Source organism: Oncorhynchus clarkii, chromosome 9, assembly GCF_045791955.1.
Source record: "Oncorhynchus clarkii lewisi isolate Uvic-CL-2024 chromosome 9, UVic_Ocla_1.0, whole genome shotgun sequence".
In the NCBI taxonomy this organism is placed as follows: Eukaryota; Metazoa; Chordata; class Actinopteri; order Salmoniformes; family Salmonidae; genus Oncorhynchus; species Oncorhynchus clarkii.
In genome coordinates, this window is record NC_092155.1 from 16,920,081 (window position 1) to 16,931,728 (window position 11,648).

The 11,648-nt window shown below is 44.3% G+C and overlaps 1 protein-coding gene across 1 annotated transcript in view; it reads right to left on the reverse strand.

The window, feature by feature from the left end:
* Positions 1-11,337, reverse strand: part of LOC139416000 (protein TEX261-like) — a 34,119-nt gene extending 22,782 nt beyond the window's left edge. Inside the window, exons 1-5 of the mRNA XM_071164228.1 lie at positions 11,178-11,337; positions 2,318-2,397; positions 1,823-1,976; positions 1,555-1,622; positions 956-1,058 (exon numbers count right to left, since the gene is read on the reverse strand). Of these exons, the coding sequence (XP_071020329.1) occupies positions 956-1,058; positions 1,555-1,622; positions 1,823-1,976; positions 2,318-2,397; positions 11,178-11,247 (475 nt within the window). The 5' untranslated portion in view covers positions 11,248-11,337. The remainder of the gene's footprint in view (positions 1-955; positions 1,059-1,554; positions 1,623-1,822; positions 1,977-2,317; positions 2,398-11,177) is intronic.
* Between the last annotated feature and the right edge of the window lie 311 nt (positions 11,338-11,648).

The window sequence follows — 11,648 nt, forward strand, 5'->3', positions numbered from 1 at the left end:
GCTGTGGAGGAAATCTTTGTGGGCTATACTCGGCCTTGCCTCTGGGTGGTAAGTTTGTGGTAGAAAATGTCTCTCTCTAGTGGTGTGGGGGCCGTGCTTTGGCAAAGTGCGTGGGGTTATATCCTGCTTGGTTGGCCACGTCCGGAGGTAGTCAGACGGGGCCACAGTGTCTGCCGATCCCTCCTGTCTCAGCCTCCAGTAATTATACTCCAATAGTTTGTGTCGGGGGATAGGGTCAGTCTGGAGTACTTCTCCGGTCTTATCCGGTGTCCTGTGAGAATTTAAGTAGACTCCCACTAATTCTCTCTCTCTCTCCTCTCGGAGGACCTGAGCCCTAGGACCATGCCTTGGGACTACCTGGCCTGATGACTCCTCGCTGTCCCCAGTCCACCTGGTCGTGCTGCTGCTCCAGTTTCAACTGTTCTGCCTGCGGCTATGAAACCCTGACCTGTTCACCGGACATGTTACCTTGTCTGGGACCTGCTGTTTTCGACTCTCTCTCCACCCTGTTTCTAACTCTGAATGATCGGCTATGAAAAGTCAACTGACATTTACTCCTGAGGTTACTCCTGTTGCATCCTTTACAACCACTGTGATTATTATCATCTGACCCTGCTGGTCATCTGTGAACGTTTGAACATTTTGGTCGAGTTCTGTTATAATCTCCACCCGGCACAGCCGGAAGAGGACTGGTCACCCCTCAGAGCCTGGTTACTCTCTAGGTTTCTTCCTAGGTAGTTTTTCCTAGCCACCGTGCTTCTACAGGTGCGTTGCTTGCTGTTTGGGGTTTTGGGCTGGTTTCTGTATAGCACTTTGTGACATCGACTGATGTAAAAAGGGCTTTATAAATACATTTGATTGATTACGACAACCTGGTTGGTCCAACCATAAGGTGAACAGTATTAAGACGACCTGGGTCGTCTAACCACAAGGTGAACAGTATCATAGAGCTCACCTCCTTGCTGCATGGTGGATGGAAGCACGTTCTCCCCAGCAGAGAGTGACACGAAGAACGAGAAGGGGATAATCCACAGACAGATGGTGAAGTACGCAAGGACCTTCAGGGATAGAAGAGGTAGAGGTGAGGAGAGAGGAGACGTGGAGGGTGAGGAGAGAGGAGACATGGAGGGTGAGGAGACATGGAGACATGGAGGGTGAGGAGACATGGAGACATGGAGGGTTAGGAGAGAGGAGACACATGGGTACAAGGCAAGACTATGATTTCTTCCTAACCAGGTACAACTCTGGGCCTTAGAGCTAACAACTAGGGCTGAGAGTTTTTCCTGGTCAGCTCCTAACTTCAGGTCCTAGGTAGTGTTATATTGACTGTTAGTATAATAACTTGGTTTCTTGATTGACTGGCCGACCAACTAATCAGAGCTTTCTATTTCATAGCAACCATCTTTCCCTTGGTGAGGTATAAGCCATCTCCCTTCCATTGTGTCATGTGCTAAGTGAATAAATGCATATGTACCCTGCAATACTTTGCTCATTGGAGCTCAGGAGTGATCAACACAGATTAGGCTTACCTTAGAGTGTGTGACCTAAGCTTACCTCTGAGAAGGGGTAATACTCTGCTGCAAAGTACTGGAAGGCCATGTAGTGGTTCAGCACCACCAATACTGTGAGAGAGAGAGACAGACAGAGAGAGAGCGAGAGCCAAATGTTTAAACTCCTGAACATGTATCAGATTGCGTGATCAGGTAAACACTACTGTCCCAGCATATTGTACATAGACGTCTAAACATAGAGATCCCCACTACACACTATCCCCACTACACACTGGTTTCTGCCTCTGCAGCTGCCGGTCTCTGATGCTCACCACAGGAGAGGATGAAGTTAGGTGAGCTCAGCAGGATGTAAGGGAAGGTCTGCAGGAGGCCAAAGTACACCAGGTTGGTGAAGAGACCACAGCCCATCATCAGCCATGGGAAGCCTTCAAACAGGTACAGCCCCGACAGCACGCCTGTGGAGAACTAGAGAGGATGCATGCACAGAGCAATGGTTAGCTGCTAGTTCTTCAAAACATCTGGACTGGGAGTCAAGCTTACAGGACATAAGGGCCAGGGGTTTTCCCTGATCACATGATCTTGAAAAACTCAGAACCTTATAGGCTATAACTAGGATTTGGAGTTTCTCCTGGTCAGGTAAAGTGGTGACCAGGAAAAACTCCTAGTCCCTATTAAATGAGGGAATGGAGGGAGAGAGATTGGGTGGTGAGAGAGCTCCGTTTCCATGACATTCTAAATACAAGAGCTACTAGAGGAAATAATTTGCATTGTGTTCGAATTGATATCAGTCAAGAGACACTACTCACCAGTATCATGTACTTTATTATTCGACTAGTGGCAACTGTGTATTCTTCTATTAGTTCTGCCAAATAATACAGGCCAGCAGCTGGGGGGGAGGAGAGACATGCTAATAAATAACAAGAACAAACCAAATGCATTACCAGCTTGTCCATAGACAGGTTGGTCGTTTAGCAACAAAACCGCCACTTGTGCCACTATGAGGTAAAACAGACAGGGTTGGTTTTCACAGGTAACATAAACTACATTAAGTCTCCAATGTTTATTGAAAACATAAATACATTTGCACAATGAGCACTTGTTGTCTCTCAAATACTTTGTTACATTTATTGGTTAGCTAGCTAGCAAATTTTTTGCCATCAGTAGAAACACCTCAAAACAAGACATGGTGTCAAGAACAAGATAAAACTAGATGAAATTGGACTCCTACAATTCCCCACATGGCAGCTTCGTGTCATGGTTGATAGCTATCTGACCGTTTAGAATCGCAACTCACGGACTTCTGCCCCATTTGAATAGTGCGCATTGTTTTGGTGACATTGTCAGCTAACCCGTCTATAGACTGCACTGTACTGTAACATACGAGAGATGAGATCAATTGAGGAATAACACACACAACACAAAATAACCCCTGAAAAACTGAAGGTAGCCTAGATAGAAGCAGACATTTACTAACATGCTTCCAGAAGAGGCTACTTGAGGCAACGACACTATAACAAGTCAAAATATTTAGGTCAAAGAGAAGCTGGTGACAGATACACCCCAGGCAAGCACACGGGAGAACACTGCATCTCATCACGCAAGGCAAGGCACTCCCCCACCATTCTACACACAGACCAGAGTTTTCCACTAGCGCCGGCTGTCGGCTGTACAGCTGGTTACACACTCATTTTCAGTCGGGTACTTTTTCCACTTAAATTAACTAAGTTACTTTTCAATTCTCATGTCAGAAAAAAAGTCTGCTGAGCCCTCCAGCTAGAATGAACGATATGCATCTTCAAGCGATCTATTGATTGAACAGGTGCCCGTCAGTCAAAGTGAGCAATGACTGGGAAACAGTGCTGGTTTGACAGTCTGCCGTCTGTCCCACCTCCCGGTACCTGGGTGTATGTGTTGTGTACGATGTGGTTGTAGTCAAATTCCTTCACACAGAGGGAGGGTAGCATGATGCTCCTCCATAATTCATGCGAGTCAATTTGCACGTCCCATATATTGTGGCAACGACGAGTCAAAATCCACTTAGCCTATTGTTTTCTGGCACATTGGAAGTGCTGGAGCATAGCCCCATTCATAGACCTTAACTCCTTTGGTGCATACTGACGATAGTATCTTCTGACAGGGGAAGATTTGTTAAGAGCCCCGACGATTGCACAAAAAATTTACACGCATCACTTGCGGTAATGTTTTGGAAAAATAAGGAACGTATTCATATCAGCAAGCAATCATTTTCAAAAGCCAAAAAGGTACATTGATACAGCTTTATAGGGTTAGTGTTCCCACATGGCCATATCTCCATGTTACAGCGCTCGTTTACAGAAGACAGACAGTAGACATAGGCCATCACCTGCGCCAATTAGCTATCTAGCGTGCTCCGAACACCTGTGTGTGAGCTGAGGAGGAAGCGCAGTTGGTCAGCTGGAGGCACACAGGATCTGTGCAAAACTGCTACAATAATTGTATATTTTATTTGAAAGATTATTTTTCACTGAAATGAAAGACAAAGGTCATATCAATATACGTTTCCAAAACCGTTTAGAGAGCGATAATTGACGTTAAAAACAGTGTCAATTGTAGTTTACACAGAGCCAAATGTGGGCGAATGTAATGGCTGAACACCCTACATAGGGCTCCCGAGTGGTGCAGCGTTCTAAGGCACTGCATCTCAGTGCAAGAGGCGTCGCTAGAGTCCCTGGTTCAAATCCAGGCTGTATCACATCCGGCCGTGATTGGGAGTCCCATAGGGCAGCGCACAATTTGGCCCAGCGTCATCCAGGTTTGGCAGTCATTGCCCAGTTAAATAAAGGTGAAATTAAAATAAAATAAAAATACATATAGAGATGGGTTTGAGAGAGCTAAGTCTTCATTTGATTGATGAACAGTAATTGTATTTATTTATTTAACCTTTAACTAGCAAAGTCAGTTAAGAACAAATTCTTATTTACAGAAGAGCAGCAAGCTTGACTAGTTTATAAATGGGGTGAACTGACTGAATAAAGTCAATGTCATATCCTTGCCATTCATAAATCATACAACGTAGTTATATGTCCATGGTATCACATCGGGACAAGTAAACTAAAGATCGAATTTGTATTTTCGATATGAAGTCTATCAGGACTTGCCAGACAGTGACGTTAAAAGTGAGTGACTCGTCAGCAGCCTACCGAATCGCAGAGGTAAGAAAGCCTTTCATTTGCTTCCCTAATTTGCATACTTGTAGGCTTTTTGGCAATTATCTGCAGATAAATTATGAAAACATTCAATGAAGATGGTGAATCGTCTTCACTGCAGGAACAATAGGTAGGCTAGTGGAGAGACAGCCTCACTCTGGTCCAAAACTTGATAAAAGAAAACAGACTGGAGTGTGGTGTCAGGAAAATAACCTCACACTCAACGTCAACAAAACTAAGGAGATGATTGTGGACTTCAGGAAACAGCAGAGGGAACACCCCCCTATCCACATCGATGGAACAGTAGTGGAGAGGGTAGCAAGTTTTAAGTTCCTCGGCATACACATCACAGACAAACTGAATTGGTCCACTCACACAGACAGCATTGTGAAGAAGGTGCAGCAGCGCCTCTTCAACCTCAGGAGGCTGAATAAATTCGGCTTGTCACCAAAAGCACTCACAAACTTCTACAGATGCACAATCGAGAGCATCCTGGCGGGCTGTATTACCGCCTGGTACGGCAACTGCTCCGCCCTCAACCGTAAGGCTCTCCAGAGGGTAGTGAGGTCTGCACAACGCATCACCGGGGGCAAACTACCTGCCCTCCAGGACACCTACACCACCCGATGTTACAGGAAGGCCATAAAGATCATCAAGGACATCAACCACCCGAGCCACTGCCTGTTCACCCCGCTATCATCCAGAAGGCGAGGTCAGTACAGGTGCATCAAAGCTGGGACCGAGAGACTGAAAAACAGCTTCTATCTCAAGGCCATCAGACTGTTAAACAGCCACCACTAACATTGAGTGGCTGCTGCCAACACACTGACACTGACTCAACTCCAGCCACTTTAATAATGGGAATTGATGGGAAATGATGTAAATATATCACTAGCCACTTTAAACAATGCTACCTTATATAATGTTACTTACCCTACATTATTCATCTCATATGCATACGTATATACTGTACTCTATATCATCGACTGTATCCTTATGTAATACATGTATCACTAGCCACTTTAACTATGCCACTTTGTTTACATACTCATCTCATATGTATATACTGTACTCGATACCATCTACTGTATCTTGCCTATGCTGCTCTGTACCATCACTCATTCATATATCCTTATGTACATATTCTTTATCCCCTTACACTGTGTACAAGACAGTAGTTTTGGAATTGTTAGTTAGATTACTTGTTGGTTATTACTGCATTGTCGGAACTAGAAGCACAAGCATTTCGCTACACTCGCATTAACATCTGCTAACCATGTGTATGTGACAAATAAAATTTGATTTGATTTGATAAAAGAAAACAGACTGAATTGTTTTAAAAGCTAATGATACTGATATGGTATTTTCAAAGATATGGATCTAGGTCTACTGATTTAATCAAAGTGTTGACAATGGAGTGGTCAAATGCTGCTTTCTGTGTAGCAAAGCCCATGTTATAACCTGCTTCATTCTTCAATCTGAGAAAATGCCTCTTAAAAGGAAGCTTGAAGCCTTAAACTAATATCTTGTGTTTCACCGAGTCATGGCTGAACAACCACATGAATAAAATACAGCTGGCTGGCTATACACTGTATCGACAGGATAGAACAGTAGCCTCTGGTAAGACAAGGGGTGCCGGACTATGTATATTTGTAAACAACAACTGGTGCACGATATCAAAGGAAGTCTCGAGGAAGTCTCGAGAGATTTCATATATATTCTTCGTAGCCGCCTATTTACCACCACAAACCAATGCTGGCACTAAGGCGGCACTCAATGAGCTATATATACGGCCATAAACAAACAGGAAAACGCTCATCAAGAGGCGGCGCTCCTAGTGGCAGGGGACTTAAATGCAGGGAAACTTAAATCTGTTTTACCTCATTTCTACCAGCATGTAAATGTGCAACCAGAGGGGAAAAACTCCAGACCACCTTTACTCCACACACAAAGAAGCAAGCATACAAAGCTCTCCTTCCATTTGGAAAATCTGACCATAATTCTATACTCCTGATTCCTGCTTACATGCAAAAACTAAAGCAGGAAGCACCCGTGACTGTCAATAAAAAAAAGTGGTCAGATGAAGAAGATGCTAAGCTACTGGACTGTTTTGCTAGCACAAACTGCAATATGTTCCAGGGTTCTTCTGATGGCATTGAGGAGGACACCACATCAGCCATTGGCTTCCTCAATAAGTGCATCAAAGACATCGTCCCCACAGTGACTGTACGTACATGCCCCAACCAGAAGCCAAGGATTACAGGCAACGTCCGCATTGAGCTAAAAGAGTAGACCTAACACTTAAGGCTCGGGACACTAACCTGGAAGCTTATAAGAAATCCTGCTACGCCCTCTGACAAACTATCAAACAGGCAAAGCATCAATACAGGACTAAGGTGGAATCATACTACACCGGCTCAGACGCTCGTTGGATGTGGCAGGGCTTGCAAACTATTACAGACTACAACGGAAAACACAACCGAGAGCTGCCCAGTGACCCGAACCTACCAGACAAGCTCATTTACTTCTAGGCTCGCTTCAATCTAAGTAACACTGAAACATGCATGAGAGCACCAGCTGTTCCGGATGACTGTGTGATCACGCTCTCCGCAGCCGATGTGAGTAAGATCTTTAAACAGGTCAACATTCACAAGGCCCACAGGCCAGATGGATTACCAGGACATGTACTCCGAGCATGCGCTGACCAACTGGCAAGTGCCTTCACTGACATTTTTAACCTATCCCTGTCTGAGTCTGTAATACCATCATGTTTCAAGCAGACCACCATAGTCCCTGTGCCCAAGAACACTAAGATAACCTGCCGAAATGACTACCGACCCGTAACACTCACGTCTGTAGCCATGAAGTGATTTGAAAGGCTGGTCATGGCCCACAACACCATTATCGTAGAAACTCCAATTTGCATACCGCTCCAACAGATCCACAGATGATGCAATCTCTATTGCACTCCACACTGCCCTTTCCTACCTGGAAAAAAGGCACACCTATGTGAGAATGCTATTCATTGACTACAGCTCAGTGTTCAACACCATTGTGTCCTCAAAGCTCATCACTATGCTAAGGACCCTGGGACTAAACACCTCTCTCTGCAACTGGATCCTGGACTTTCAGACGGGCCGCCCCCAGGTGGTACGGGTAGGTAATAACACATCCGCCATGCTGATCCTCAACACTGATCCTCAACAGTCCCCTCCTGTACTCCCTGTTCACTCATGATTACATGGGCAGGCACGACTCCAACATCATCATTAAGTTTGCTGATGACACAACAGTGGAAGGCCTGATTACAGACAACGATGAGAATGACCGCCTCCCGGGTGGCGCAGTGGTTAAGGGCGCTGTACTGCAGCGCCAGCTGTGCCATCAGAGACTCTGGGTTCGCGCCCAGGCTCTGTCGTAACCGGCTGCGACCGGGAGGTCCGTGGGGCGACGCACAATTGGCCTAGCGTCGTCCGGGTAAGGGAGGGGTTGGCCGGTAGGGATGTCCTTGTCTCATCGCGCACCAGCGACTCCTGTGGCGGGCCGGGCGCAGTGCGCGCTAACCAAGGTTGCCAGGTGCACGGTGTTTCCTCCGACACATTGGTGCGGCTGGCTTCCGGGTTGGATGCGCGCTGTGTTAAAAAGCAGTGCGGCTTGGTTGGGTTGTGTATCGGAGGACGCATGACTTTCAACCTTCGTCTCTCCCGAGCCCGTGCGGGAGTTGTAGCGATGAGACAAGATAGTAGCTACTAAAACAATTGGATACCACGAAATTGGGGAGAAAAAGGGATAAAATTCAACAACAAAAAATACAAATAAAGGAGAATGACCTCCTCCCTATAGACCGAGACCTGGCCATGTAGTAATAGGACAACAACCTCTCCCTCAACGTGATCAAGAGAAAGGAGATGATTGTGGACGACAGGAAAAGGATGACAGAGCACGCACCCATTCTGATCGACAGGGCTGTGGAGCAGGTTGAGAGCTTCAAGTTCCTTGGTGTCCACATCACCAACAAAGTATCATGGTCAAAGCACACCAAGACAGTCTTGAAAAGGGCACGACAAAACCTATTCCCCCTCTGGAGACTGAAAAGATTTGGCATGGGTCCACAGAAGGTTCTACAGCTGCACCATCGAGAGCATGACTGGTTGCATCACTGCCTGGTATGGCAACTGCTCGGCCTCCTGTAGCAAGGCACTACAGAGGGCAGTACATCACTGGGGCCAAGCTTACTGCCATCCAGAACCTCCATACCAGGCGGTCAGAGGAAGGTCCCAAAAATTGCCAGACTCCAGCCAACCTAGTCATAGACTGTTCTCTCTACAACCGCACAGCAAGTGGTACCGGAGCGCTAAGTCTGGGTCCAAGAGGCTTCTCAACGGCTTCTACACCAAGCCATAAAACTCCTGAACAGCTAATCAATGGCTACCCAGACTATTTGCCTGGACTTATTTCCTATTTTTTACTTAACACGTATTTTTCTTCAAAACTGCATTGTTGGTTAAGGGCTTGTAGTAAGTAAGCATTTCACTAAGATCTACATCCGTTGTATTCAGCACATGTGACAAACAAGATTTGATTTTCATTTCCCTTTGCTAATTTGAGCTGTTCTTGCCATAATATGAACTTGGTATTTTACCAAATAGGGCTATCTTCTGTATTCCAACCCTACCGTGTCACAACACAATTGATTGTCTCAAACGCATTACGAAGGAAAGAAATTCCACAAATTAACTTTTAAGGCACACCTGTTAACTGAAATGCATTCCAGGTAACTACCTCATGAAGCTGGTTGAGAGAATGCCAAGAGTGTGCCAAAAGTGTGGTTACTACATGATTCCATGTGTTATTTGATCGTTTTGTTCTTTTGACTGGTAGTGTATTCTTTCAAGATAATTTGGGCTATTTATTTCATTTCAGTTAATAAAATACATCATTTGAAGAACAAACAATTGTATCTATTCATATCTTGCAGTAAAATGATTTTATCTCAAGAGAAGACAGGTTAAATGTTTTATTTTTTTTAAAGTTGAATGTTCCCTTTCTGAATTCATACATTTTCAGTAATTTAGATTGGACAAACGTGTTCTGGTATTGTGTTACAATCTGGGAGGTAAATACTCAAAGTATTCAATAATTTTGCTGTGGATTTCAGATGGAACGAAGACATTATTAGAATGTACCAGAGACCACCAAAAAAAGAGCATTACATCCACATGGACTATCTTAATTTATTAGTTATTAGTAAATATGCTGATGAGTTGCTAAATAGACACTGTCATAATGCACATTAACTGTCAAACATGATTGGATTTTAGGAGATATTTTTTATGCCTATGTAACAAAACAAGGTTCACTGACTATCACTTTGAAACTAGTATTATCATCTAAGCTTACAGACACACATTTATGTAGCGCTGGGGGAAAAAATAATGTATAAAGCCATCTGCAAAGCTAAGCCTAATAGCCTATTAGACTTTAAGGGTATAAACCAGGCATCTCCCATAGCTTATTGTACAGTAGTTTATAACTTATTTGGTGGAGATTTAGGCAGCATGTTTTTTTTTATTGAGTAGATAAATCATTGATGACTCGGCCCAAGACGCAATGGAATGTTGCAACCCATCCTCCACAGGTACGCATGCTCGAGCTGGCAGAGGTTAAACGTTGCCAGGTGAGATGACATCATGACTTTCTGAAAGTGCCAACGTGGACAGGGCAACAGTTGCGTGCTAGATAGTCCTCTCCAGCTATTGATTTTCTGTAAAGTTCATTGGCTATACAGTAACGGTACAGTACTTTTGTAAACAGTGGTAAAAGATAGTTAGCTAATACAATTAGCCACTTGCATAACAACAACATGGGCCACTAGCACTAGTTTGTTTTACATGGCCCAGTGCCCCAGGTCGGCGGAGTTTCAAATTGTAGACTATTCCAATAGTCTCCACCCGCCCGGAGCACCGGCCCTTGCAAAACGAACTGGCCCAATGACAATGTACAGGTGTTAGCTATTTCGGTAGCAAGCTAACAATAGCTAGTTAGCTTTGTCACAAGTTGCAGGGTGGATGAAAAGGTTGAGGCAAGACAAGATGAGTGGTTAACGTTACATAGGCAACGACTTGGGCTAGTTTAATGTCAAATGATTGGTTACTAACGTTTCACGTGAAATGTATTAGTCGATTCGCTTAAACTCTCTTGAACATGAACCATAGCTAACATTAGCTAGTTACCTGATTGAGTTGGCTTTTAGCTCGATAGCAAACTAGCTATGGGAATTTGCCACACTGTGCATTGCTAACTACAAGGTTAATGTTATCCTAGCAAGTCAGTTGAATAAATTTTCTTCCGCTACATTGTCGATTGTTTGTCATTCCGAGCCGAGGTCAAAGTGACAGGTATCAATACAAGGCGAGTGGGAAAATAAAGGCAATGTGGCGAAGCTAACAACTTCCACATGCAACGTTACAAGTAAACTCACCAATTGCTAGTGTGACGAAAGATATTTGTATCACCAACGACAGCCAACTTAGTAAATAAATAAACCACATCTCGTTTCATGTAAAATAAAACACATACATATGAAAAAACAAAAGTGACAGTGAGTGCTACGCTTGGAAATAATTTAGCTAACTGATGGATGGTCAGTTCCACCCCTCAAGGATCCAGTGTGCCGCTGAGGGTACAGCGCCAGTTCTGTTCGGAGGTGGAATTGCAGCAACTTTTTGTGCCGCTATGCTTCCCACAGAGAGGGACTGAGATAAATTAATCAAATACATTATAAGAAGTGAATGTGCTGCAATTACCTGTTGGTTTTCCATGCATGCTGTAATTTATGAAATAATAGTAGTGAGACAATAGAAATATAGTAGAATAGGCTATTTTATTTCAGTTAATTTCATCACACACACCTACACAAAGGGGGGTAGCAGCATTTGTTTTTAAACCAACA